Source organism: Sinohyriopsis cumingii, chromosome 3 (genome assembly GCF_028554795.1).
Source record: "Sinohyriopsis cumingii isolate HCF-2022 chromosome 3, ASM2855479v2, whole genome shotgun sequence".
Lineage (NCBI taxonomy): Eukaryota > Metazoa > Mollusca > Bivalvia > Unionida > Unionidae > Sinohyriopsis > Sinohyriopsis cumingii.
The window spans coordinates 119,852,399-119,879,536 of NC_142963.1; the positions used below are offsets into that span (position 1 = coordinate 119,852,399).

Consider the following 27,138-nt stretch of genomic DNA (forward strand, 5'->3'; position numbering starts at 1 on the left):
TATGAGCAACAATAACCAATTTTACTTACGTTACCCAGTGACAGTTCCATGGAGGTGTTTCCCAACACTGATGTATGTTGTTACATGGCCAAAGTACCTCAGGCAATCCAATTTGATCAGGACGCCCATTGGGAAGTGGCTTCGGTGGAAATGATTTATCTCACACAAATCAAAAACGGAAGTGGCTTTGGTGGAAATGATTTACCTCACACAAATCAAAAACATCACAGAAACTCAAAACACTTTCCAGGTCGAAATCCTGAACGTCCAATTGCACAAAGAGATGAATAAAATAGTGTTTTTACGTGATACAAAGTCAGCAAACAATCCATCATTAAGCATCTAAACGTTGACAATTTCGGCAGTCTATTCTTTTAGCGGTGAACATTGGGTAGACACAATTACTGACAGGTTCGATGCAGCGTTTGGCAAATCCCTGAACAGGGCCAGGATAGCGAAACGTTGTTAATCAGGATTAATGGTAGTTTGTTTGAAATTTTGGGTGAACATCTACAGATGGTAGCACAGAATCTGAACCCGAAGATCAACAACAATATGGATTTTACAGGGCTTTTGGAACTACGATAGAACTGCACGAAGGACTCAATTTGATGTTTGTGCATTCCTATGTGGTGTAGTACAACGTGGTGGGACACACCTCCGTACCGTTACTACGTGTCATTCCTTTCAAAGTGGATTTAACCACCACCAATGACCTGAAAGGTGGAAACACCCATCACGTTCACCGCGAATTTGTACATATTCACTATTTACCGGTCAGTAAGTCGTATTTTGACACTGTCAACACTGCTATAAAAGGAGATATGGGACAAAACAATCCATTCTCCAAAAGGAAAGTCACTGTGAAACTCCTATTTCGAAAACTTGTAAGGCATGTATCCTGTTTACCGAGGACAAAGTAGAAAGAGACGACGAAAACAACTCTTCAGAGGACTTCAAACTCATAAGCCTGGAAGGACTAAGAAAAGCAGAACCGTACGAGACGTAGACGTTTTTTAATTATTAAAAACCTCACAAAGAAAAAAATGAAAACAAAAGAAGAGCTGAAAATCTTGCGCCTGTTCCAAGTCGGAACTGGATCTGTTTACCGATCTGCCCACCATGATGACGATGCAAGTATCCCAATGGGTCGAATTTTATCCCATCTCCTCTTTGACGGCCTCAGCTCCCATCGAATTTGGAATCAAAGTACAGACCAAAGATTACATCGATTTAAACGTTATTCAATTGTATTTGAAAGTCAAAGTGAACGATACGGATGGTAGCGATCTAGATACCGACGAGGCAGTAGCTTTCGTCAAGAATTTCATACATTTCTTGTTCATGGGGTGGATTTGTACTTGAATAACAAACTCGCCAGCAGCAGCATGGATACTTATGCTTATCGAGCATACCTGGAAAATCTCTTGACGTTCGGAAAAGAAGCCCAAAACACCCATCTGGATGCTTGCGTTGTATGGAAACCTAACACAGCGATGAGGTGGCAGATAAGATAAAGATTGCACCATAAGGGATTAGACCAACGTCAAAAGAAAATTGCTGGAAGCCGAAGTTTAGAACTGATGGATCGCTTGCATTTGGACATGTGGTTACAAGAGAAGTATTTGCTGAGCGGCGTGTATGTTCGGCTGAGATTGAATCTCAGCCATACCGTTGACCGTTTGATGGCTGGTGCTGCCGATAACAAAACCATCATCGAAGAAACCAGACTATACGTGCGACGCATGGAAGTGTTACCTAAAGTAGGAAACGAAATCAGTCACACTTTGAGCAGAACGACCACCATGTCTCCGATACGACGCGTGGAAATGATAACCTTCACCATTGCCAATAGACCCTTTTCAAAGTTCGAAGATCATCTGTTCCAATGACAGTTACCCAAGCGATTACTCACTGGTATCACTGGTATCGTTAGCAAAACAGCTTTCAACGGAGCCCCCAATCAAAATACATTCGAGTTCCCGCACTACGACTTGTCCAAGATGGACGTCAGTCGCGATGACAAGATCTTGTGTACTAGACCCTTCAAACCTGACTTTAGTGTCAATATAAATTACTTGAGGTCGTACTTATCCCTGTACGAAGCAACCGGACAGTTAGGGACCAACACCAGCCACGGCATTTCGTACGAAGATTATGCTGGAGGCTACACGTTATGGCCTTTTGATTTCACTCCAGAACAAGGCAGTGACGTAGGACATTTCCATCCTATAAAATCCGGCCAGATTCGTATGGAACTTCAGTTTGCTCAAGCTCTACCTGAGACGGTGCACGTCATCTTATATGCCAAATTCGATACTGCCATAGAAATCAACAGTTTGAGAGAAGTCATTCTTGACTATTTGAAGCTATTGAAGACTGTAAATGGTGGAGAATCTATGAAAATGGAATGGGAGGATACCGTGGAAGCAGAACCCCTAGACAAGGACAAAGAAGACATAGTGATGAGGTCCAGATGTCAAGATGTCCAGAAGAAGAACAACAATTGGTCTCCTGTTTTGCCAAACACCTGGCAGAAAAAATTACGGAATTGGAAAGATTGCTATGTATGTCGAAACTATCATCCCAGTCAAATTCAACACGATAAATGTATGATCATGAGTCAAGAAGAAAAATTGGACGAATATCTGGAGGATGCTAGGGGTCTCATCTCAGAAGAAGCCGCGTTGCATCGGTGGTATAAAGACTTGCGTGATTATGTCTTCCATTGATTGCTCTAGAGATCCATCACATCGAAACTCTCTTGACCCAAAGTGGGGAGACGAAGGGACGAAACGGTTACTTGTCATGAGATTTTAAAGCAAAAAGTCAGGATTGAATTGATTACTTAACATTACCTGTGAAAGCAAAAACAAGAAGAAAAAAAGACAGCAACACTAAAATGGATACCTGAGAACTTTATTCCCTTTTGAGCAATAGGTCGTACACTGCTTCCTGGAATCCAGTGGTGTGTGCTAAAGATGAACTCCAACATTGAAACCTCAAGACCATCAAGATTATATCATCAACACTAAAGGTAGCCATCTCCCAGGAAACCACTGTATAGCCGTCTATTTTCCCCATGATGGTTGTGTGGAGGACTTTGATTCGTATGTATTGTCACCTTTAGGAGACGACATCATCGGCTTCATGAGAAGAAATGCCCAGACGACACGATTCAATGATGTGAAATTACAAGGAACATATTCCATGGTGTGTAAAGAATATTGTGTGCATTTTCTTCATCAACGCAGTCTTGGATATCCCTTAGAACATTTAGTGACTTATTTTGATCGTCATTCTTCTAGAAACGATAATAAAGTAGATCAATATGGCTATATGTTGTCTTTAGCTAGGAAACGTAGTGTACATCAATGGCTCAATGACTTCCTTCAGTGGAAGTCTAGCTTGTCTTCACAACGTTGTCAACCTTGTCAAAAATTGTTTGTTTTATTGTTAATTGTTGGTTGTTTGTTATTTGAATAAAACATTTCAGCGTTTGTAAAACCGTTGTCTGCCTTTTGTTTTCAAATTTTTGTCATTATACATGCTCTTTGACATCTCTATCCTTCACCCTAAAATCAACTATCATAGCGTTCCGACCCAACACAAATCGTATGGATGTTTTCTATCATGTCCGCGCTTGAACCATATAAAGCGAGGCAGTCTCCAGTCTGATCATCCATTGTTGACAGTCAACCTATGAAGATGCCTTCTGATTTAACTAAACTAAACAAAGCCTCCGTGCATTTGCATCGTGCCATGCAAAGCCTGATAGCTTGAAAAGATAGATAATGTCAGGATGCTGAAAGTGGCCGAAGACCTGACAGAAGAGGTCTTCGGAGAGGAAATCAAGAAGGAGAAAGAAGAATGGACGGGGAAGTACAGACTTCAGAAGCAGAGAGAACAAAGAGAGCATCTGCAGCAACAGCAGCAGGAACAAGAGGTTTTGTCGACTGCCGTGTAGACACGAAAGAGTTCTTCTTCTCTTTTCGAAGAAGCAGATCTGACCCTGTGGAAAAGCCTGCCGCCAGACGAGGTGCAAATTAGACGATAAAAGTTTTCCATATCTCCCCGTCCACAAAAAACACCCCTTTTCATAGCCACCCCAATACTCTAGAAACGAGTTACTAGTCTAATTGCCAAACATTTGTGTATTTGTGTTTGTCTGTACGTTAAAAGAAAATGTCACTAATCACTTCATTTCTTTGTTTTATGTCTCCCCAAAAAAGAAATGTGCCTATATGCACTTCGTTTCGGTAGCTTGTCAAATTGTCTGTGTTTTTGTTTGTAGTTAGTGATTTTAGGTATAACGTGAGTATTTTTTTTTTAGGCCCGTGCGTTCCATGTTATGGATAGTTATGTGGGTCTTGTAAGTTTTGCTGACAGGTGATCTTTTCCTTCACGTCCGCGCTTCACAAATATAAAGCGAAAGCGTTCGTCAGTCTAGCTACTCGTCGACTAATGAAGCAGCAAGAAGCACGAGATTTATTAAGAGAGTCAGCCATGGAAGCGATTTTCCCCATACAAGCCTTGAACGCGATAAGGGGGTTAAGCCTCCAAGTTGCCACATGATGAAGCCTTCGTGCTCAAGCAAAAAGAACTACAATTTTGCTGATATGGGAAGAATATATTAAATACAATTGGAGAGGTACCAATATATGAAACTGGAGAAATGCGCTCCTAGGAAGACCGACACCAAGAAGAGAAAACGAGGCACCGCAGAGGGAGCACAACTTACAACAGCAGACTTTATACACCCAGCTGCAAGTAACTCCCAGTGTCGGAAACTTAACGACTCCCACCCACGGAATGATATAAAAAAAAACTATTAAATCACCTCCTAATATTCAACTGGTAACAAGAACAGTTGAAATCTCTACTAGAAATGAAAAAGAGGTTCAAGAGAGGAGCATGGATATGAAATCCAGTCATTTAACTAGTTGAAAGGAGTCAATGGCAATTGAGGGAACCTAAGGGAGGAGAAAAAAAGGAAACTATTCCTTTTACTATCCCAGTACCGCCACATGAAATTAAGGACCACAACAATTTAAGAAGATCTGTAGCAGCCACATTACCACATTTAGCCCAGCAAATGGACACTGGCTTAACAACAACAACAACAACTTCAACAACAACAACTTCAACAACCCAGGTAGCAGATTCACTGACATCTCCGGCGTCACTAATTAGTTGGCGCACCAAGAAACAACAGCTAATCTTAATTCCACTTGAAGCAACTACATCTACAACAAAATCAACAACTACTGTTGCGAAACCAAAAGCTTGAATAACAACAACTTCAACAACTAGACCAGCAGACTAACTGACATCTCCAACTGCAGCACCCCCTAAATCATCTAGCGGGAACATTGCTGAAAGCAAATCTACCGATCAACAACAACAACAACCAAAACTAGCGAACGTACCAAGAAACAACAACCCACTACACATCCATCTGAAGCAATATCAACATCAACTACAACCAAGTCAGCAACCACTGGTATCAGACCAAAAACTTGTACACCACCACAAAGTAGTAACAAAGACTACTACAAACTCCAAAAAAGACACTAAAGAAACAAAAACAAGACGTGGCCCAACCAAGACTGACCAAGCCACAATTCAAACAGACGTACAAAACTATGTGGCCTATCAATTTGATGCATGGGACCTTTCCTACCTACTTCAAAACAACAACGCATCCATTTATTTAACTGACGCACTCTGGACTATACTTGAGGCCCATCAAAAGATCTTTTAAGATGGGGCACTAGGAAAGAAAAACCTTAAACAATTTGAAGATGCTAAGGAAGACATTGTAGATATCAGCACTCTGGGCGAAGATTTTTATGACTGCCCAATACCAATCTTGGCGATGCTGATAAACGAGTTTCTGAAGTTCCATGGAATGCAGTCCAATCGAATCAAAAGTCACCATCAATGGAAACTCCTGGTCCTGGGTTGTCAAGTTGTCAATTTGTGTGAATGTAGAGTAGTGTGAATATAAACACTTACTCCTTTACTGAACTATGTGTGTGTGTGTGTGTGTGTGTGTGTGTGTGTGTGTGTGTGTGTATGCATTGGTGTGGATAGTAGATATGGTGGTTTTTTCCCCTTCCCTTCTATGTGGATAGTAGAGTGTGTGTTTGTATGCGTTCGCAAACGTTTGTGTGGATGGTAAATTTTGGGTTTGTATGCGTTCGCGTACGCTTGTGTGGATAGTAGATTTTGGTGTGTTTTTTTTCTCTTCCCGTGTGTGGATGGTAGATTTGGGGTTTGTATGCGTGCGCGTACGTTGTCTGGATTGTAGATTTGGGGTTTGGTTCCGTGCGCGTACGTTGTGAGGATAATACATTTTGGGCTTGTATGCGTTCGCGTACGTTTGTGTGGATAGTAGATTTTGGGTTTGTTTTTTCCCCTTCCCTTCTGTGTGGATAGTAGATAATATGTGAAGTGAGTGTAAGGGATGTTTCCTTCACGTCCATGCTTGAAGTATATAAACTTCAGCGTTTATCGTTCGCGTCATTCATTCACATTACATTCATTCGATAGTCAGACGCCGAACAGTCAACACCTGGATTTTTCCGCTCTTAAGAAGCAGATCCATAAAGATACAAATTTGTTTTTTGCTCGATGATGCATAATCACCAAATCTTTAACGCAATCTTCAACCACAACAACAACAATAATACCCAGAGGATTTGCAGACTGCCCAGCAGTCTCGACCTGTAGACGAGGCCTAGCTGCCCACCAAGCTGTTTCGACCTGCAGAAGTGGACCAGCAGCCCGCTATCCTACCCGCCAAGGTGTTTCGACCTGCAGAAGAGGCCAACAGCGATACAGCAAATAGGCCCAACCAAAGTGAACGTAACAAGGCATAAAGCGCTCTCCAAAAACACACCAAGCATAATACAGCAGGACCAGACAAGGAACAAGAAAAAGGAGGAATAACCAGATGCTGTCCAAAAAATCAATACCCAACAAACACTGATGATTGGACCTAAATCAATTATAACTTACAAAAAGGTCATTAAATTACATCAAAAATTTTATCGCCTAAGTAACAACGACATAGCCTTAGAACAAATAAACCAGGGAGCTGATTTATCAAGAGCTTCCAGGTTTAAGTCGACCCAATGACAACCGACCAACATAATCCTACTAGACTTCTATTTAATTCCACCACTTCTCATCTACTTCGATGGCCACATATACCCACATCTAGAATTCAATATCAAACTTCGCTTCTGCAGTGATTGCAAGTCATGGGGACACCAAGCCAGCAGCTGAAAAAATAAAAAAAGATTCCACACCTGCGGCGGAAACCACTTCAGCAAATGCACATAATTAGGACAAAAATGTGCCAACTGCAACTACCCCCACCATCCTATCTCCAAAGACTGTCATAACACCAGAAGAGAAGACGAAATCATAAAAGTGATGAAAGAACAAAAGCTGTCCTATGCAATTGCCAAATCAATTCTCCAATCGAAACGCACCGTGCAGGAAAAGAAACAAACACCACAAATACCTGCAATAACCGTGCCAAACCCCAAACAAAGCCCTACACCCGACCCTACCCAAGCCCACTATAATCCAAACATCAGCTGACAACAGGAACCACCCTCTTACCCTTTAGCAACAATACAAGACAGGTGGATCTTAAACCAACACAAGTAATCAAGGTTAATAATACTACTACTAAACCAACCAAATCAGACATATCGACCTTCGTTCAGGAGGTTCGGAACCAAGCAAAAACATAAATTGCAAACCCACCACTGCCAAGCAATGCAAGTAACAAGCGTGAAAGCAATGCAGGTAACACAAGTGCGCCTCCGAATGAGAAATTGTCACATGACACCATTATTCACTACTTAAAGGACCTCATGGTGGGGATCACTGACATCTCTCAAAATTATCACATACCTTGTATCCTATTCTTCACGTTATTATCTGACTATTGGAAAAACACCTCCAAACCAGACACTAATTTGACCCTATAATTTGCTAGCATAATTTATTATAACAACATAAATGGATACAACTAGGAAAAAGAATATAGTAATATGGCAATGGAATAGCCGGGGATTAAATATTAATAAGTCGGAATTAGTGATCAAACTTCAACAATCTAAAATTAAACCTGATTTGATAGTCATTCAAGAAACACTTATCCATCAAAACACTAAAATATACCAAAAATCCCGGGTTATTCAGCCAGCAATTTCACGTTGAGAGATAATGAGCAAAGAGGGGGTGGTCTAGCCATCTTTGTCAGTCAGTCACTCTCAAATAAATCATTTCAACAACATCCTGTAGCCACAAACGACCCCAATAATCCCAAACCCCTTGAGTATCAATCGATACTCATTCATAGTGGGCAGTTTTTATACTAAATTTTTAATATGTATGACCCGGGCAAGCCTCATGCCGTCTCCCCCCTTAACTATACCCAACTCATCAGCACAACGAATGAATACATGATATGCGGCGACTTCAACGCACATTGCAAAAGAGGATAGCACCAAAACAAGAGAGGCAAATTAATCGAAGAATGGATCACCAACAACAATCTAGTCATACTTAATGATGGTACTAAAACCAGAATTTCACCAGAGGATGGAACACTATCGGCAATTGATCTAACAATCTGCACATCCAAAGTAGCATATATATCTAATTGGGAAGTATAAAGAGATTCCACGTTGGGCAGTGACCATTTCCCCATAGTTATTACTATTAATTTCACCAATCCTTTTGGCACTTCCTCCAAAGTCTCCAAGTGGAGACTGGACAAAGCCAACTGGCATTCTTTCAATTCCTTGCTCGTCGGAATGGCTATAGCCAACCTACGGGACGACGACATTAACAAATACTATCAAAAAATCCTTGAAGCGATCAATGCAGCCGCCACTCAAAGTATCCTCACTACTGGAACCAAAAACACCGCTAATGCAAAACAACCGATCGCATGGTGGAGAGACGACTGCAAAAATATAATCAAGGGAAAAAAGAAAGACCTCAATAAATTTCGTCATACAGGTCATTCAACTTATTATACAAACATTAAAATAAAAGCAAAACAAGCAAAGAATATCATTAAAAGAGCAAAGGAAAAATGTTTTGGTTTGGAATAAACTAAAAGCAATGCGAGGCACAAATAGTAACAGTATTCCAAATATCAAGGGTGCAATAACTGATAAAGAAAAAGCAGAACAACTAGCAATACCCTTCGCTGGAATGAGCAAAAATGACAACCATACAGCCAAATTCCAAACACATAGAAAAACAATAGAGTATAAATATCCATACCTATTTACTGATCTAGATCAAAAGAATTTCTTCCTTAAATGAACTATTTAGCTTGGACGGATGGAAATCAGCACTTAGAAATAAGAAATCCACCTCCCCAGGAGAAGATAATCTAGGATATGAAATATATTTTTAAAAATACCACTCAATATGGAAGAAATCATATTAGATTTGATTAATCAATCATGGCAGACAGGACATATTCCCCACAATAGGAAACAGGCTATAGTCATCCCGATCCCTAAAGCTAGCAAGGACCCCACAGAAATATCCTCTTACAGACCGATCTCCCTAAATGATACCATATGAAAGGTGATGGAGACACTGAAAAAATACAGACTCAAACATCACCTTGAAAGTAACAATCTTCTCTCACAAAACCAAAGTGGCTTCCGCAATAAAAGATCCACCCTAGATCAACTAATAAGGATCGAGTCTCGTATCAGACTAGCTTTTAATGCTAAAAGAAAAAGCGATAGACACATCATAGCTATTTTCTTTGACCTCGAGAAAGCCTTCGACTTAGTTTGGACTGATGGTCTCATTGCCAAATTGATCCATTATGGAATCAATGGCAATATGCATAAATGGATTAAAACCTTTTTAAAAGACAGACACATCAGAACCAGAAATTGGGCACATTATTCAGAAGAATATGTGCTAGAGAATAGCACCCCACAAGGAAGTGTCCCGAATCCGACCCTATTTAACATCATGATAAACGATCTTGAACGCTCTGTCGACCTCAGCAAAATAGACCTATCGCAATTTGCTGACGACAGCGGCTTACGGAAAGCGGGCAACCCACGCAGTCAACAACAACGAACAGAACTACAAGTCAGCTTAACTAATATCGGCAAATGGGCAGACAAATGGGGGTTCAAATTATCAAAAGAAAAACAACGGGAATACTAATCTTCCGCCATAAAAGATATAATATAGAGCCACCGACGCTATATATTCAAGGCTAACCAATCAAATTTGAAAGAGTGGCAAAAATTGTAGGCATGTACTACGACCAACATCTCACATGGACCCATCACATCACCAAATTAATATGGAAATGTAGCGGAGACCTTAACCTCCTGAAAAACATCAAAGGTTTACAATGGGGTTCAGACCAAGATACACTGGTAACACTTTACAGGGCCTTAATCAGATCCAAACTATATTATGGATGCCAGATCTATGCATCTGCCAAACCATCAATTCTCAAACGCATTGACATAATCCAAGCAAAAGCTCTGCGAATATGCACAGGCACACTCCGAAATACCTCTAAAGAAGAAATACAGATCCTAACAGGTGAAACATCTTTAACACCAAGGAGACAAGAATTGACATTAAGATATGCAGCCAGAATTTCTATACAAAATCCGAGCCACCCAACAAGGAACATCATTAACAAATGTAACATCCCATTTAGCCGGAGACTCGTCCCCTTCCCACCATCTGGGGAAATGATCCACACATTATGTAAAGAACTACAACTCGACTGCCTTCGTGCGGAAATAATACGATATCCAGACCCTACTCCATGGTCAAGGAAGAAACCAATTATCAACACCCTAGCTACAACCTTCGGCTCCAAAGAAGAACATCCTTTAGAAATAAGATCAAAGATCCTCACTATATTAGACAATTCTTACAAAGATTTTATCAAAATATACACAGACGGGTCCAAATCAAATAACCCAGACAAAAATGCTACAGCACTAACTATCCCGGAACCGAATAACGAAATAGGAAGTCGACTACCGGATAAATGCTCAATATACGCAGCAGAATTCTGGGCTATATTCGAAGCAGTAAAGATAGCATATCAACAGAAAATTCAGAAAATAATAATAATAAGCGACTCACCTAATGTACTTAAATCACTGGAAACAGGTAATTCATAGGGGCGCGAAAACCTCCTTAAAGAAACCTACTTGCTAATTAACAACACGGAAAAACAAGACCAAATTGTAGAATTCATGTGGGTTCCATCGCATATAAACATCCCAGGTAACGAGAAGGCCGATCAAGCAGCAAAGAATGCACTGAGCGAACTTGAACCAGCCCACGTCGATTACAGCGTCCCAGAATTATATAGCATGATAACCACAAAAAAAATTGCCTCTAAATGGCAAACACGATGGGATACATGCCTCAAAGGACGTACGCTATACTCGATTCAAAATACAGTGAGTCGCAATACCAAAGCACTGAAAACCAATATCAAACATCATCAACGGATCATTAATCGAATCAGTACAGGAAAAACCTTACTTGCAAGCAGTATGGGGAAATATGTCCTGGCTAATTGTGGATTTGGAGCAAAATGTCCCAATGGCGTTGATGATGAAGACCTCCGGCATGTTTTCAATATATGCCCGAAATATGACGAACAAAGGAAATAACTGGTCAGTACATTAAAGAAAATTAATTCGTCATATACCTACCCCGAACTTCTTTACCAAACCAACCCAAACCCTAATCAAACAAGTGATGCCATGTTAATCTTCCTTAAGGAAATTGACAAAATCAATAAATTATAAGCCAACCAAATCCATGTACTCAGACCTAGGGTGATTACATAAGCAATATAGTTTAAGACAGTTTTAGAAGTAGGACAAATTAATAAACATCCATACAACATTAGATTGTGCATTATCGGAAATCCCTGTTAGTGCTGCTGGGCGGGAAGTTGGAGGCGGGAGTAGCAGACGGTTTACAGCCCGAACGGGGCGAGTACCGCCAGTGCGTGGGCTGATGCTACACTTGCACCTATCACCCACTTCGGCGCAATGAGCTGTCCAAATGAATAATCTATTAAGCAATGCAATAAGTGATCGGTAATTAAGAAACCATCATTCTTACTAATATATATCTGTTCTATCATTACTTGAGGCATGATGAATCAACTTAAAATATACTAATTATGACTGGCCAACAAAATTAAAAATTATAAGGTGGCTTAAATCTCAGCCATCAGGTCCCACTGCACAATGCGGCAACAAATTGACCATAGCCTAACTCGAAAACTAGAGTAACAACCCAAAATTAGATCAATAAGGTGGCTAAAACCCCGAAGCCATCAAGAGCAGCCACACAAGGTGGCACCAAATTATATAATTAGAAATTATGTCCTTCAAATATTGATCTATAAGGTGACTAAAAATCCAGTCATCAGGCACCCTGCATAGGGCGGAAATATTTTATTTTTAGAATATAAACACCAAATATTATTCGATTAAATAATTTTTCCCTAAAATAGACCAGGAGATTCATCTTGCCATCTATATCTTCTTCTACCAACAGTACAAATGATTCTCCAAATTATAAATACGGCAAACGACGCAATTTATTATTCGGAAATCGGAGCACAAAAATCGATACCCGATGTAGGGCGCGTCCCTTCCACCGAGTCCGATCCTCCTTTGCCACCTCCAGACATGTACCATCTAGGTGAGTGCGTGTGGACCATTCCCGCTCACCACTAGTCCCGTGAGACATAAATGTCTCGAAATCGGACTAATCAAATAGAACTTCTTAAGTGCATTATTACGTTGGGGGAAGTGGCACCATTCCTTCCCCTTCGAAAAAATCAATCATACCCAAATGGGAAATTAAAAAGTCGTACATGCCCGCAAGGGCGAATACGACTATAATCAAAACGACCAATTCGCGCCATTCGACACTGAATACAAAATGGCTTCGAACCATCTTGATCAAATGAATAGGTTGCAGGATGTTATAGACAATATGGGAATGATAGAGGACATATTATTAAAACTTGATGACAATTATTATTACAATCCCCATCGAGTGAAGATGGAGATCAACAATTTGAGAAAATCAAAGGATATATTAAGGGAACTAGTTAAAGAAGAAAAAGAGGAAAAGGAAGACATAGAAGACAAACAGAGGAGGATATAATGGAATTCTAAGATTGAATATGAGGATAATGAAAATAGAAGAAAAAAGAGGAGATAGTGGAGAAGGAAGAAGAGGAGGAGAACAAAAAGGAGAAGAAAATAAGAATGTGATAGGGAAGATAAGGTGCTGGCGGCAAAGAAAAAGACAAGGCAAAAATTAGAAGAAGTTGAAAACCAACGGCCCTTTTCAGGGCCACTCCACTGTCTCGAAATGAAATTTATTTACTCTCTTGCCTAAAGCTACATTATAAGAACGTGTGTAAAAATTCACTGAGTAATGCCTCGGATATCTTTCGCGATGCACTTGTGGTTGAAATATAATAACAGTATCGTGATCTTAGCATGCATCCTGTTTCCCTATTCCAAACGAATTATGTAGCCTAACTATCGTTTTCGTTTGAAAGCTTCGTATTCCTTTTGAATACTAGGTATTTTTTATCCTTTCCTATGTTTAGTCTTTTAGCCTTTGGTGGCGTCAGGCATCCAGATACCTCAACATTTTGACGTTGGGAATGGGAAGGAGCATGTGTCGTCTGACATCGCATAGACACAGAGGAGTCTTTATGTTGAGTTATAAACATCTAGCAAACGCATATTAAACGTGAGTTATCTATCTTCTCATATAACATGAGTGGTTATAAGAAACAATTCACCGTTATTTATTTTCAATTACTTTATATTTTTTCTTGTAATATAAAAATAATTAACTCTGAAGATTACATTTACTCGATGTGCCTAAAAATCCAACTGGCCAGACGGACTGGCTACTCATTTTCTGCCCCAGTTCACATTGAAATTGGTTGGCGTTTGACTGGGGGGCGGGCCTCAATTTTACGCGCTGGTCCCGTATCCTGTTTTGAGGAGGGCAACCAGGGATATATCACCGGGGCAGGGGCCGATAAGGGGATCCGGGCCGAACAGCACTTTTTAATTTTATAAAAGAATTTTTTTGTTTGAACAAGAACTAGGAGAGGCCCGCTCTTCACGGGGTAAGTGGTTTTAACAGGGGTTTTCCCGGGTTCATCTTCCAGCAGCTATATTGGGCGCCATGTATAGCTTATAGTGTGCTGGGAAATGGCGTTAAACCCCCAGAACAACACCATTTGTTTATACAATATACTGGTCATCAACGATTCATTTTGATAGACTATATATAATGCCCTAAACATGTCATCATCAGTTGTAACTTACATAAAGACAAATATCATCAAATCGAAACAGGCTCCATTTTAATAATTCTTCCTCTTGCCATTAAAAAATACATTTAGTAAATCTTCATATAAAATCCTTGCTAACTAATGTGACTGGACAAACTAAGTTTGCGCCGTAAGAGCCAGCCAGTAAGTTACTGAACACGTGACAGCAACGTGTCTCACTCTAGATAGATCGGGCAATAACACTGTTTAGAGACCTGGATGAAGATAAAAAGTTTAATGTGGAGCTATCGTTACTGATATTCAGTGGTGGCTCCTTGCGGTTATAATTCGCACATATTTAAAACAAAAACACAACAACAAACAAACAAAATAAATAAAATAAAACAAACAAAACACCCCAAAACAAACCAATAACACCCCCCCCCAAAAAAAAAAACACTTTTACAAATTTCATACCTAAATCAGCAGCCTCTGTACTTTTTGTCACATTTACATCAAAGTATCTTTTCTATCTGATGACAAATACTTTTACTTTAATTTTACTCTAACCGGGGTTTTCCCCGGGTTCATCTTCCAGCAGCTATACTGGGCGCCATGTTTAGCCTACAGTGTGCTGAAATTTTTTAATTTGTAGATGGTGGTAAGATGGATAATAAATTTAATAAATTGAAAATTAAACATTTCTCTTGTGACGTCATGTATCTTGTCCCTGATTAATTGCATTTAAAAGTAAATGAACACTGAAGAATGTTCGACAATTTTGAAGTTTTAAAATAGTACATTCAAAATAGTACATGCATACCCCCAATTAACTCAGAAACTCAATCGAATATATTTCCTTTGCAAGCAAACAAGTTTCTAACAATACCGCCATGATTTTCCGCAATTCGATTATTTTATCTCATATGATGGAATCTCTCCCAAAACCAGAATTAGTTTAAAAGTGTTGGGAATGCTAAATTAAGTTTCTTTATATAATTTTTCTTTCAAATTACATTTTTTCTCTCTTTTTTATGAGTCATTGATATTATTCTGCAAGATCCTTTTGTCCCGGCTTGAATGTACAACAGTGTAACTTGTTGAAGTAGATCCAGCTGAAATCGCCCCAAAACTAGTGATCGATATTTCCGATAGGGTTCATTTGGTCTTAACCATGGTAAGAAGAGTAGCAGGGAATGTGTGTGTGTGTGTGTGTGTGTGTGTGTGTTTGGATTATTAAGGTAGCTTTAATAGTTATATCGCTACGATGTCTGCAGTGTCCAGTTTATAATGATGTCTAGAACATGCCGCAGACATGTAGCATAATGTCCCCCAGTCACATTATCCTGACATCAGACAGACTAGTCGTTGCAGTAACCTCTTAAAGCTGAGCACCAAGCGAGGCAGCTGCTAGTACCATTTTTATAAGTCTTTGGTACGACTCGGCCGAGGATCGAAATGGCGACATCCAGCATCCGAAGCGGACGCTCTAACCACTTAGGCCACTTGAGTGTACCAAGGATATATCATTGACATTGGATACACATGCTTTGCAGAAAATAGCTACCGTTTTCAAGTGAAAAGAGAGGTAGGGCCGTAGAGGGCGATCACGGGGCCTCTTCTAGTTGTTGTTAAAACAAAATATTTCTTTCATAAAATTAAAAAGTGTTGTTCGGTCCAGGGCCCCTATACGGGTCCGGGCCACTGGGATATATCATCGGTTGCCTCCCCGCTCCTTGTCGGCCTGGACGAGAGGTATCACTATGAATGATTATATTTCTGAAAGGTGAAAGTATATACTTAAGTGCCTCAAAAGGAGGGAATATTTTTTATGTGAAGTCGGTCTAAAGCTCATGAGATGTTGAGTTATTTTAAATCACGCCGACTATAAATAAAGAAAATCTTCTCTTGCCTGCGATTAGTATTTGTCATTGACCAATCAACAGCAACGGTGCAGCAGTCATTACCGGCTTTTAGTTTTAAGAAGCAAAGCGCCGTAGGAACCAGTTTATTTCCCCCACCCAATAAGACCGATTTTTTTTTGACCAATGAAAAAGCGCGTTCTACTGAGTAGCGCGAACCGTCAACCAGGAAGTGTACATGGACACCTTGCGATTCTATCGTTTCTCACTAGGGTGTCAGCCAGAAGGTTAAACAGGTAATCGCGTTTAGCTTAGTCAGTTTCGTAATAAAGCTGGCTAGTACAGAATTGGTAACAGTAAATCGTAAGGTACGCTTCTGCGTAGGTACCAAGCAATGTGTCCTCAGGTTAGATTTCTGCTCGAGATCTCTCAGCAGAGTTTGTTGATGAGCTAATCATGTAGGAATACTATTATTAGTACCGTACTAAAGCCTGCTTGTTTATTAATTATTTCGAAACTTTACGCCAAAAGTGGTCGCAATTTACCTAAAGTATTCACCGGTAACTGCATTCAAATGTAAGTACGATTCTCTCTCTCTCTCTCTCTCTCTCTCTCTCTCTCTCTCTCATGAACCAATGAACGAAAACATACAGGTAATCACAGGGGCTCGTTACAAAGAAAATCAAGGGATTGGGGTTCTAACCTGTTATATTATTACAGGTTAGAACCCCCATCCCTTGATTTTCTTTGTAACGAGCCCCTGTGCAGGTAATTGGTGTTAGTTTAAAAATGTAAATGTACTGTAAAGTGAAAACATCCATTACTTAAGGGGGTCATACTCTTTGTATATGACCCCTTCCACTATGAATAAGAAAATAATATATAATTGGTACATATAGGGGAAAGGGAAACTTTTTGCCTGTATTGCCAAATATTATTATTATCTGCTGCAGTTTGGTATGCAAGTTAGTGGGTGTGGCACCCGAGATCCAAGTGACAGCAGCAATTTCAAAACTTTAAAGGGTAAAAGTAAACAAAAATCTTGGACAAGAGAAACTTGTTGATGGTACATTTTTTTTTTAGCAATCCACGCTGCTTCACTATTTAATCATAGTTGGAGATGATAAAACAGTTTTCTATGCAAAAATGTTTCAATAATGCAGTGGTAAAATTTATTTTAACCTATTGAGCAATGGTTTAAAAAAAACAACCTGAAAATATATTTGGAATATGTCAGAATTTACTTTTGGTCAATACTGACCCTTTTATCAACCACTTGACTAATTCTCTAAGGAAGGTACAATAATAAAACTTGTATTCTTAGATCCCAGTCACATTAAAATCTGCTCTGTTACTACTGCTGCTCACAAAGTTGGTTCAATTTTTCCATTTATACATATATAATGGAAGGAGTTACAAACTAATGGTCAAGAACTGGTCCATCTTTATCACAGCCATGTGCACAGTCCATTTGTGTGTGTGTGCCTGACTGACACAGATGAATTGGGTTTGATTTCATCAACATTCATCAACAATTAGAATTTGTCTCCCCACCTGTTATATTTTGGGGACTCATTTGATTCCGTTGTCAGTGGCATTCTTGTGAATGGGGTTTTAACTGCCCAGAGAGGTGAAGCCATACCTCCCATCACATGGTATGTCATGCCAAAACACAATTCTTTACTCCCAGACCTCCTGACACAGTCATGTTTTGAAAAACAGTTTTCAGTAATCTTGGAAAAAGAAACAAAACCCCACCACTTCAGTAAATCCCTGTAACCTGTAGCATTTATAGACAGTAAACAGACCTAATTGGAGCTGATGTGCTAAGTACTTTGAAGATTGCAGTGATGAGACCATTGTGCTAATATGCATTGGTAAAGTTGATGACCTGGAACAACCCAAAATAGGTCAATCAAAGAGATGCATGATGAAGAAGATGAGTTATTGGATATCATTGCCAAGAATATGTAAGTCATCTTTATTAGTGATTATTGATAAGTTTCTGAACAGTGGCAGTGTTTCTTTGAAGTCAGATTTTGCTCCATATATAAAATGCAAAGCATGAATATTTCACTTGTAGGAATAGTGTTCAAGCATGATTCATTATTGAAGGCAATTAAGGAAGCAATTAACTATCAGCAAAGCAAGCAAAGCCCAGGAAGAATACATTTCACAACTTCTGCTTGACAGAGATTTACTTCCGTGAAGCACATCAGCCAAGGGGGTGATGGGATTAAATTCTGTGCACATACTGCAAAAATATTGACATACATCAATCCTGTGTGTATGAAATGAAATGGTCAGTCCCATATGTGATGTATATTCCTTTTTCTATAACAACAAATAATCTCATGATCAGACTGGACAATGCTGATGTTATGGTCATCCAGAACAACTCTGGGTCTGACCAGAATTTGCTCCGAGTCCAGCAGAGAAGTTTGAACACTAGTACATTCAGACTCAAGCGAGTGTGATGAATACTAACAATAGTTGCATTCCCTTTTGAACTATTGAGAGCAGCAGACTGCATCCAATGAAGCCTATATTTTGCCATCCAGTGCATGTTAAAGGCAGAAACTTAGTGTTTGTTTTTAATTAATGAACAGTGTGGTTGTGAGTTTTTGTGTGTATTTGGTATCAGACAATAAAGAATGTACCAGCTATTTTTTCTTGGTAGGTGCATTCAATGCATTGAACAAGAGAGACAAGTTATTTTAAGATTTGAATTTCCAATCATTTTCTTGAGGCAAATTTGTAAATTTAGCTTATTTTTAGCTGGTCAACATTGGTTCTTTTGGTCATGCTCACTGACCCCTTTAGACCTCAAAAGTGGATTAGACCTTTTAGTCTCACAGTATGTTATGCCTAATTGCAAAACAGACCAGGGAAGATTCCTGACCACTACAGTTAGACTTTGTCTCCTCTCCTGTTACATTGCCCTTAAATTGAAATCACGTTACACATGTCAGTAGAAAGTGACATCTTTTCAACGAGGATCTTTCGATGGTAAATTAGAAGGAAAATATGCAAAATGGATGTGAAAATTGAGCTTTTTCTTTGGTATATATTCTAGTCAAGTTCAAGATATTAATTCAGAGTAGGAATGGTAGAAAGTTGTCAGCATAGCACTGTTACTGCTATCATAACAAAACCTAGGCAAATGCAGCTGGAATAAAGACGGGGGCACTGTCATCACTGCTTTACATTGATAACCTTGTTTTTTCCATATTAGAATGGGTGATTTGTGTGAGATTAGAGGAGTTTACAATCACCTAATTTATTAATCCCAGTTAATGGTATCATGTACTGACATTTTTATGATTGGATGTAGAGCATGCACTGCTAGAATTTTGACATTTTCTCTGGTGTAATGTTGTATGGGGTTGAATTTATATAAATTTAAAAAAAATACTGAAAATTTACATGTGTAATCAGTGACCCATGTTATGTATATTTTTGATTTAATTTATATCTGATTTAATTGTTTGTAAGTTTTAAATTCTTTCTATTTGTTTAATTTCATTATATGTCAAAATAATGTAGTTCTGTTTGCTAGGAACTCATACTTTTTCTAGAAAATAGTTTGACCTTGACTGTTCATTTCTGTAAACACATAAATGGTAAGACTGACCTGGTTACCGACCTTAATTCAAATTTAGTGACAGTCACACAAACAAGTTTTTTTAAGGTATTTTTATTGTGGGAATAATAAGGTTGAGATCGAGGCTGTGTTGCATATGTGACCTTCAACTTGTAAATAGTTTTTAGTGAAGTAAACAGCTTTTATTCTCAGAGTAAAATGATTGGTTCTTATCAAGGACATATAAGGGATACATGATTTTTTTATATGTTAACATGATCATGTGACCCTTATCTGGGCATCTGTTTTACACATTATTCAAGTTTTAAACCATTGCTAAGAGAGAGATCTCACAGTCTGGGCTTAAAAATGCTTGATGTCAAGTCGTTTCCTTCTGTTGTGGCCAGTTTTTGAGTTATATGTTAATTTTTCTTCAGATTATTTGGATTCTAAAAGATTAATTCGTTTCTCTGGAAATATTTTGAGTGCTCATACAGAATTCTTGAACATTTCTTAAAAGTTTATTCGGATTTCAAACACTGGATTACTTCTTGTGTTTCTACAAGGAATTGTAGACCACAGCATAATACAGGATACAGTATACGTCATTGCCTTCCATCTTGGATTCTTCGTTGGGACTCGAAATTGAATTCATTAGAACATTTTATTATTAGGATTTCTAAAATTTTATTCATGGATTAATCTTGGATTATTATTGGATTTGATTCTTGAAACTGTAAGTTCTTATTTTTTTATTTTTACAGTATTTTTTCCAGGGAAATAAATTATTTGTTACATTTTTCAAAGCTTGTTATTTTCACTCTTTTTTGTGTTGCTGTTTAAAAGAGCCTAAACACGTAACATAAGATCCAAGTATCATCACATGTAATCAAACTGAAATCTATAATTCTCTCCCTACCCACCCACTATCTGACTAAAATTGAGATTTCTGATGCATTGGAGATCTGACAGACACCAGTAATATTTCAAATTATTAGAACCTTGTAATTTCCAGTATGCTTCTTTTAGCTTTATCTGTAAAAGTATTGCATTTCGTACTATGGAGAGTTTTTATTAGAACTGATATGATTGACATTTGTCACTTTCAGCTGTATGAAAGTTGTTGTTGTTGTAGTGTTTAGAGCCATTTTTCAGTACAAGATAGGCTATACATGGCAGCCAGTATAACTGGTTGAGGAACAACCCTGGAAAACCCTGGGAAGAACCACTGACCTACAAAAAGCCACTGGCAAGCTTTCTCACATACCCACATTAGCCAAGCCTGAGACTATGAAAGCTGTAATTTGATTGGTGAATCAAAAGGTGTACATAGCATGATCATGTAGCAATACCTGTCAGATCTCCTTAGTGATGTGCTGTAAGTAGATATTAATAAGATTGCCTTGTAACCCTTCCCTTGGTTCATAACGGAAACAATAAAGATCCCTACTCTGTAACACTTAGTGTACATGAAAACACAAATTTATACATGCAGCTGACGTTGATCACTATGGTATATCCCTGCCTCTAGGTATTAGCCCCATGGCCATGACTTGGAAACTGCTGAGATCCCTATCCAATAACCATGAGGAGACAGATGCACATAATTGCTTTGTCCGATAAATGAGCCACCAAACTTATACTGATCCTGACTGACATTTTTTTTTGTTACTTACTTTTTCAAAACCTGTGATAGATTTCATTCATACTTGTGTTATATATATTTAATTTATACTGTTTGCTTAACCTTTGTCCATGGTTGAGAATAGAGCTTTTGTGTGTACCAGACTTTTTTAATGCCTGTAAGTTATAATTTTTTTTTATACTGATATTTGAATTCATTGTCTAGCCATATTGATAAAACTTGGATTGTTTGTGAAGGGAACATATAACCCACATACTTGTTGTCATTTTGTTTTGTTTATATATTTATTTAAGGCTGTGGTAAATATTCATTCCTGTTTTAAGTTCAGCCTGTGGAATAATTTACTCTTGTGTTCAGCTTAAGTTTAAGAAGTATCAATTATTTAAATTATTCATTGGAACGACAAAGTGCTCATTGACTTTTGGACTAAAACACTATTTTATTTTGGGATTATTGTCAATTCATTTGAAGACATTCAGGATTATATCATTGTGATACATCAAGACTTGGTACATCAATCTATGCAAGACTTGGTATTTCAGCACATTCAGTAATGAAATACATTATAAACACTCAGGACTTTTGGACTTGAATAAAACAGTTAAGATTATTTGGGATTTAATTCACAATAGTTTAAGTTCCTCTTAAATTTTCACATTATAAATTAGGGAAAAAATTTATGTGTTAATTTTACTAAAATTGTTGGTTTTCTCTTCTTTTTGTTACTTAGTTTAAGACCATAGGGTCGTAACAGGTGGGATGAATTGTTATGTTTATTGAATTTGCATTGTTTGCTAATTAGTTCTTTTTAATATATTTTTATTTCATGATTTACCGTGGGTTATATAAAATTGTATTTTTGTAGATGACCTTTCCAAAATCAGTGACAGTTTTGTAAACAACGATATTTACATTTTTCTGTCTGAAGGATGAATATTAGGATTATTATCGTGGTCTGAGTCAAGGACCTTGTGTTTACCATTGTTTTATTTATTCAAATTGTTTATTAGCTGGAAATATAAAGTGCTCATCTAAAATAATAATCTTTTTTAAATATAGACTTGGATTTATAGTGAAATTTAAACAAAGATATATTCTTGGATATTATTGTTATTCAGCATAACATGGTTGGCACATCATTACTATTCAGGCCATCACAGGATCATGAACACTTCCAGTATTGGATTTATTTTGGAATACTACTAAAGTTTATTCAGAACTTGAATCATTAGGATTTTTGTTAGAAATTTTAAGATTATTTGCGATTTAAATTTCCCAATAACATAAGTTATTGTTTTTACATTTTCACTGTGTATTTTAGGGATGTAAATTGTTTAACTTTACAAAACTTGTTGGTGTTTGCTTTTTCTGTTACTTTGTTTAAAACCATAGAGTCCTAACAGAATGATTATGGAGCCATGACAATGGGCAAATTTAACAAAGTGTTATGTATCCACATAATTGGCAGCATATAGATTGTTCACTAATTCTAGGATATTCAAAGAGAGCACAGAACTTTGAAGTTGAGTCACCAACAAGCAAACATAAACCAAAGTAAACAATGTTTATGTTTCACCAAGTATACTATGTAATATATTGAGACAAGGAATGAAAAAGATGAATATGAGCAATCATGCTCTACTGAAGTTTGAATCCAGAGTAATGAATCAATTTACCAATACTGGCTTGTCACAGAAAAATGTTTTGACTTTTTAATTACTTTCATAATGAACTGAATACATCCATAAAAACAAATAAAACTAAATATTTTTTATTATTTTAGCTTTGTAATTTTTCATTAATTGATACATGCATAATCGACACTGATTCAGATTTTTTAGTTTAGAAAATGATTATAAGTAGAGATTGTCTTTCCTTCCATCCATCTTTCAGTGATAGGAGCCAACCATTAATCGCAAGTGTCAAGTCCCTGAATATTTTCCCCTTCATGTGCACATGAGCATTGAAAAATGTTTGTTTTGCATATGTGATATTTAGTCATGTTAGAAGGAAGATGTTTTTTGCTGTGATGAAAACTTTTCATGTTATATTTTTCCTGGCTACTAATAATATTTAATTAAATTACTTTGATTGTAATTTGTTTTGTGGTTTCTGACATCTCACGACATCGAGCTCTATTGTTTGTCATGTGAACAATCTGATTAAAATCAGATCTCCACTGTTCTACATGAAGGTCTGACAGCAACCGCTTAGGGGTCGGTCATGTTCAGGTGACCTATGTTATTACCACAATTGCTAATTTTATCAGCCAGTTCATCTTAGCATTGGGAAACTGAGCAGTATGGCTGAAGAGGATCAATTTGATTCACTTTCTAATTTCTGAAACCTTCATTACCATTGGATAAATCAAAGGTCACCAGAACCCAAGCAATTGCTGTTAGATCTTCATGTAGGACAGTGGAGACCAGATTTTATCATTTTAATCAGATTGGTCATATGAATATTGATATTGAACACTTGTCAAAGAGAATATGTATGTATTTAAAGAACACTATCTCAACCTGTCATTTTAATACTTCACGTAAGTTTGTAAATTTCATTGAAATTTCTCATTTTAATTATTCATAAAACATTTTTTTGTCTGAAAATATGTACCAAGCATATGTGATTCAGCAAAGTTAGTGTGAAGATGTGATATTTTGCTGTGACGAAAATTAGTATTGTTTTCATATCTATATTGCGGATCAGGTGATGCAATAAATTTATCGTCAATCATCTGAAGTCACCTGACATTGTTTTTAACGCTGTAACACATTGGCACCAGTTGTGGGATTCAATCAACATGGCACAATGAAGGATACATAGAATCATCAATACAAGACGTTGAGCTTATTGGAAACCATGGCACTATAATAGTTCCAGGCACAGTCAGGGTTATTTACCTAACCTAACAGGGGCAATATACATATATTATTTGCATCCTATTGTTGGAATGTTGTGATTGGAAACATGCAGTAAATGTCCACACCTGTTCATTGTGCACAGACCTAATTAACGGAGGTACTGGTATATTGTTTTAGCTTTTCCGTGATCCCATTACTGATTGACATTATGTTCGTTGTCAGCATATAATCACATGGAGAACTTTATTCATTTTACTTGTGAGCAGTCTTTGAAATTTAGTACGAAATATGGTGGACCGTGCTAATTATATTTTTATTGACTGAGCTAGCTCATGATTTCCATACAGACTTGTTGAATACAGGATTCATAGTTTTGGGACTGTCACCTGTTTTCATAACTCGGATGTAACGTAAAGGTGCATGTTCATTTTTAATTTTAAAGGGAAGTGATTTCTTTATTTCACATATGATTTTCATTTGAGTTCTTTTCATTTATGTTTGTTGTCAAGTTAAATTAAAGTTTATAATGCCCTGATTCTTATTTTGCTTCATATTGCAATTTGATTACTTTCAGGTCATATGACCTCATTGTATTTTTGATTTGATGATTCACAGTTGATGCATGTATTGTATTTGCTGGTCTGTAAGTTGATACTTCTTTTTATCAGAAAATCTGGGTTTCATCTTATACTCAGAATCAAGTTATATATAGATTATTTCATCAAAATCTCTTTAATATATGTTTTGTAATTTTTTGTATGTAAAATAAACAGTCTCCAAAAATATGTGTAAAAGTGATTATCATTTTGGGGAAGGGATTGTATAGAAAAAATGTAGGACCGACATTGAGCATCTTTGCTAGCCAAGGTTCTGATTTACTTGCCTTCTCACTCCTGGACAACTTTGAGGGAAATATTAGAAACGTCACACTATGAACACACACCTTAAAACACTAGGAATTTGCTTTATTACAGTTTTATAGAATGCAACTGTTTTCATTCAGATTCTAACTTATTTAATGAAAATTTCAGAAACTTAAAACTTGGGCATGATTATTGACAATGTCTAAGTAACAACAAAAAGTCAGAAAAAGGAAGAAAAAAGAAATATGTATTTTTTCTCTCTCTCTCTCTCTCTCTCTCTCTATATATATATATATATATATATATATATATATATATATATATATATATATATATATATATTAAACCAATCAAAATATAGAAAAACAAAAGGGAAATTTGATTCTAATGCTGTCCTCACACACAAATCTGTAGTACACAAACAAAATAGCAAAAACCAGATAGCCTATACAGGACGTAAGGGACCCTTATCAAAGGTCATTTGAGGAAAACAGTGGAAGGAAATTCAACACAGGATATTGAAGCCTAGATTAGATGAACAATCCTATAGAATACACTAGGGATAAAAAAAAAATACCCCATAAAAAATTTGTATTAAACATTCTTTTTGGATCAAAATTCTATTTAAAAAAGAAATACACACATGCAGACACCTAAGGGGGAAACAGAAAAACATGAAAACACTTATTTTTTGGAAATGGGGGGGATCTGTCTGATACCCCTCTCCCAAATCCACAGGAAGTGTATATACACTCACAGAAAAACAATAATCTTATTTAATGTGAAAAAGAGATTATTGTACTTGCAAAGAAAGTTTCACAGCATGTTAAATGGTCTTTCTTGGTTTTTAACCTAAGTGGAGTCTCTATGGATATAAATATTGTAAATATTTAAAATCTGAAACTGCGGGAGTATGGTATGTATTTGAATAGTTTCTGTTTACTATATTTAAATATTTTCCCTTTACTGTTTAATTTATTACAGTTTTCTCTCTTTGACAAAAGCTTCAGCTAAAAAGTGGTGGTAAGGTACACAGTAGCATGAAGGCTAAAATCTCTCATAATGAGGCATATTTTATTTTTATCACAAGGTGCAAGAAGAATAATGCAATGAAATACATATACTTCCCTATCTCTTCAAAACAAAACTGGAAAAGGCATTTTAGCATCAGTGATGCAATATTGCTGGTAAACCGAACGTGCATACGGTGATACTATTAATGTTCACAAAACCGGAGGTTACTGTAGTTTCATTCTACACAGCATTTGTGAATTTTATCTGACACGTAACTCAGCATAGAATTTACAATGCTGTGTGTAATAAACTGTAGTGAAAAAGACAAAGCCAAAGTATTGATCTGGCCTAGTTTTACACTCAGCATGAACTTGTATATGGAAAAAGGATGGAAAATTGACAAAATCTGCAAATTTGTAGGCCAGCAAATATGGTAGATTTTCACATGGCATTTTGTTTCTACTGACTATCCTCCACCACCGCACATTATTGTTTGTTTAGTACATAGACAAAGGACCTTTGTACATTGTGATGTTGTCAAGAACTGTCAATTAGTTGAACAATTTATGTATTAAAAGCAACGTTCATTTTTCTTTTTCTTAATTACCTGATTTTAGTAATGTGATGTGAAAGGGTCAATAACAGACAACAAACTCCAGATTAATAGCTTTTATTTATTGTATAGCTCACACTTTACAAGTGTATCACTGCATACTTTCTTCCCCCCATTAGTGATCTAAAATATTTTGTTATTTCATGCATTCATTGTACACAGTCTTGTATGATGTTTATGTACAAGTGGAAAAACAAATAGTTGGCATTCTGATTTTTTGTGAAAACTTCATTATTTTGTGTTTTTGAAGTTTTACATACAGTGTATTATGTTTTTGAAAATTTTGTCATATTTTATATTGCAAAAATGTCATATTATTG

General features: G+C 37.2%; 2 protein-coding genes across 2 annotated transcripts in view; both read left to right on the forward strand.

Annotated features, from left to right (window-relative positions):
* Positions 1–10,325: 10,325 nt before the first annotated feature.
* On the forward strand, positions 10,326–11,219 carry LOC149803694 (uncharacterized). The gene has a single exon (XM_089953978.1). It carries the CDS (start codon positions 10,326–10,328, stop codon positions 11,217–11,219), a length of 894 nt encoding a protein of 297 aa, XP_089810104.1.
* Positions 11,220–16,521: 5,302 nt separating this feature from the next.
* Positions 16,522–27,138, forward strand: part of LOC149803695 (uncharacterized) — a 180,334-nt gene continuing 169,717 nt past the window's right edge. The window contains exon 1 of the mRNA XM_089953483.1: positions 16,522–16,604. The gene's annotated coding sequence lies outside the window, so the exon portion shown is untranslated. The remainder of the gene's footprint in view (positions 16,605–27,138) is intronic.

Excerpts from the sequence above, each read along its gene's own strand:
- LOC149803694 (XM_089953978.1), top strand. The coding sequence starts at position 10,326 with ATGTACTACGACCAACATCTCACATGGACCCATCACATCACCAAATTA.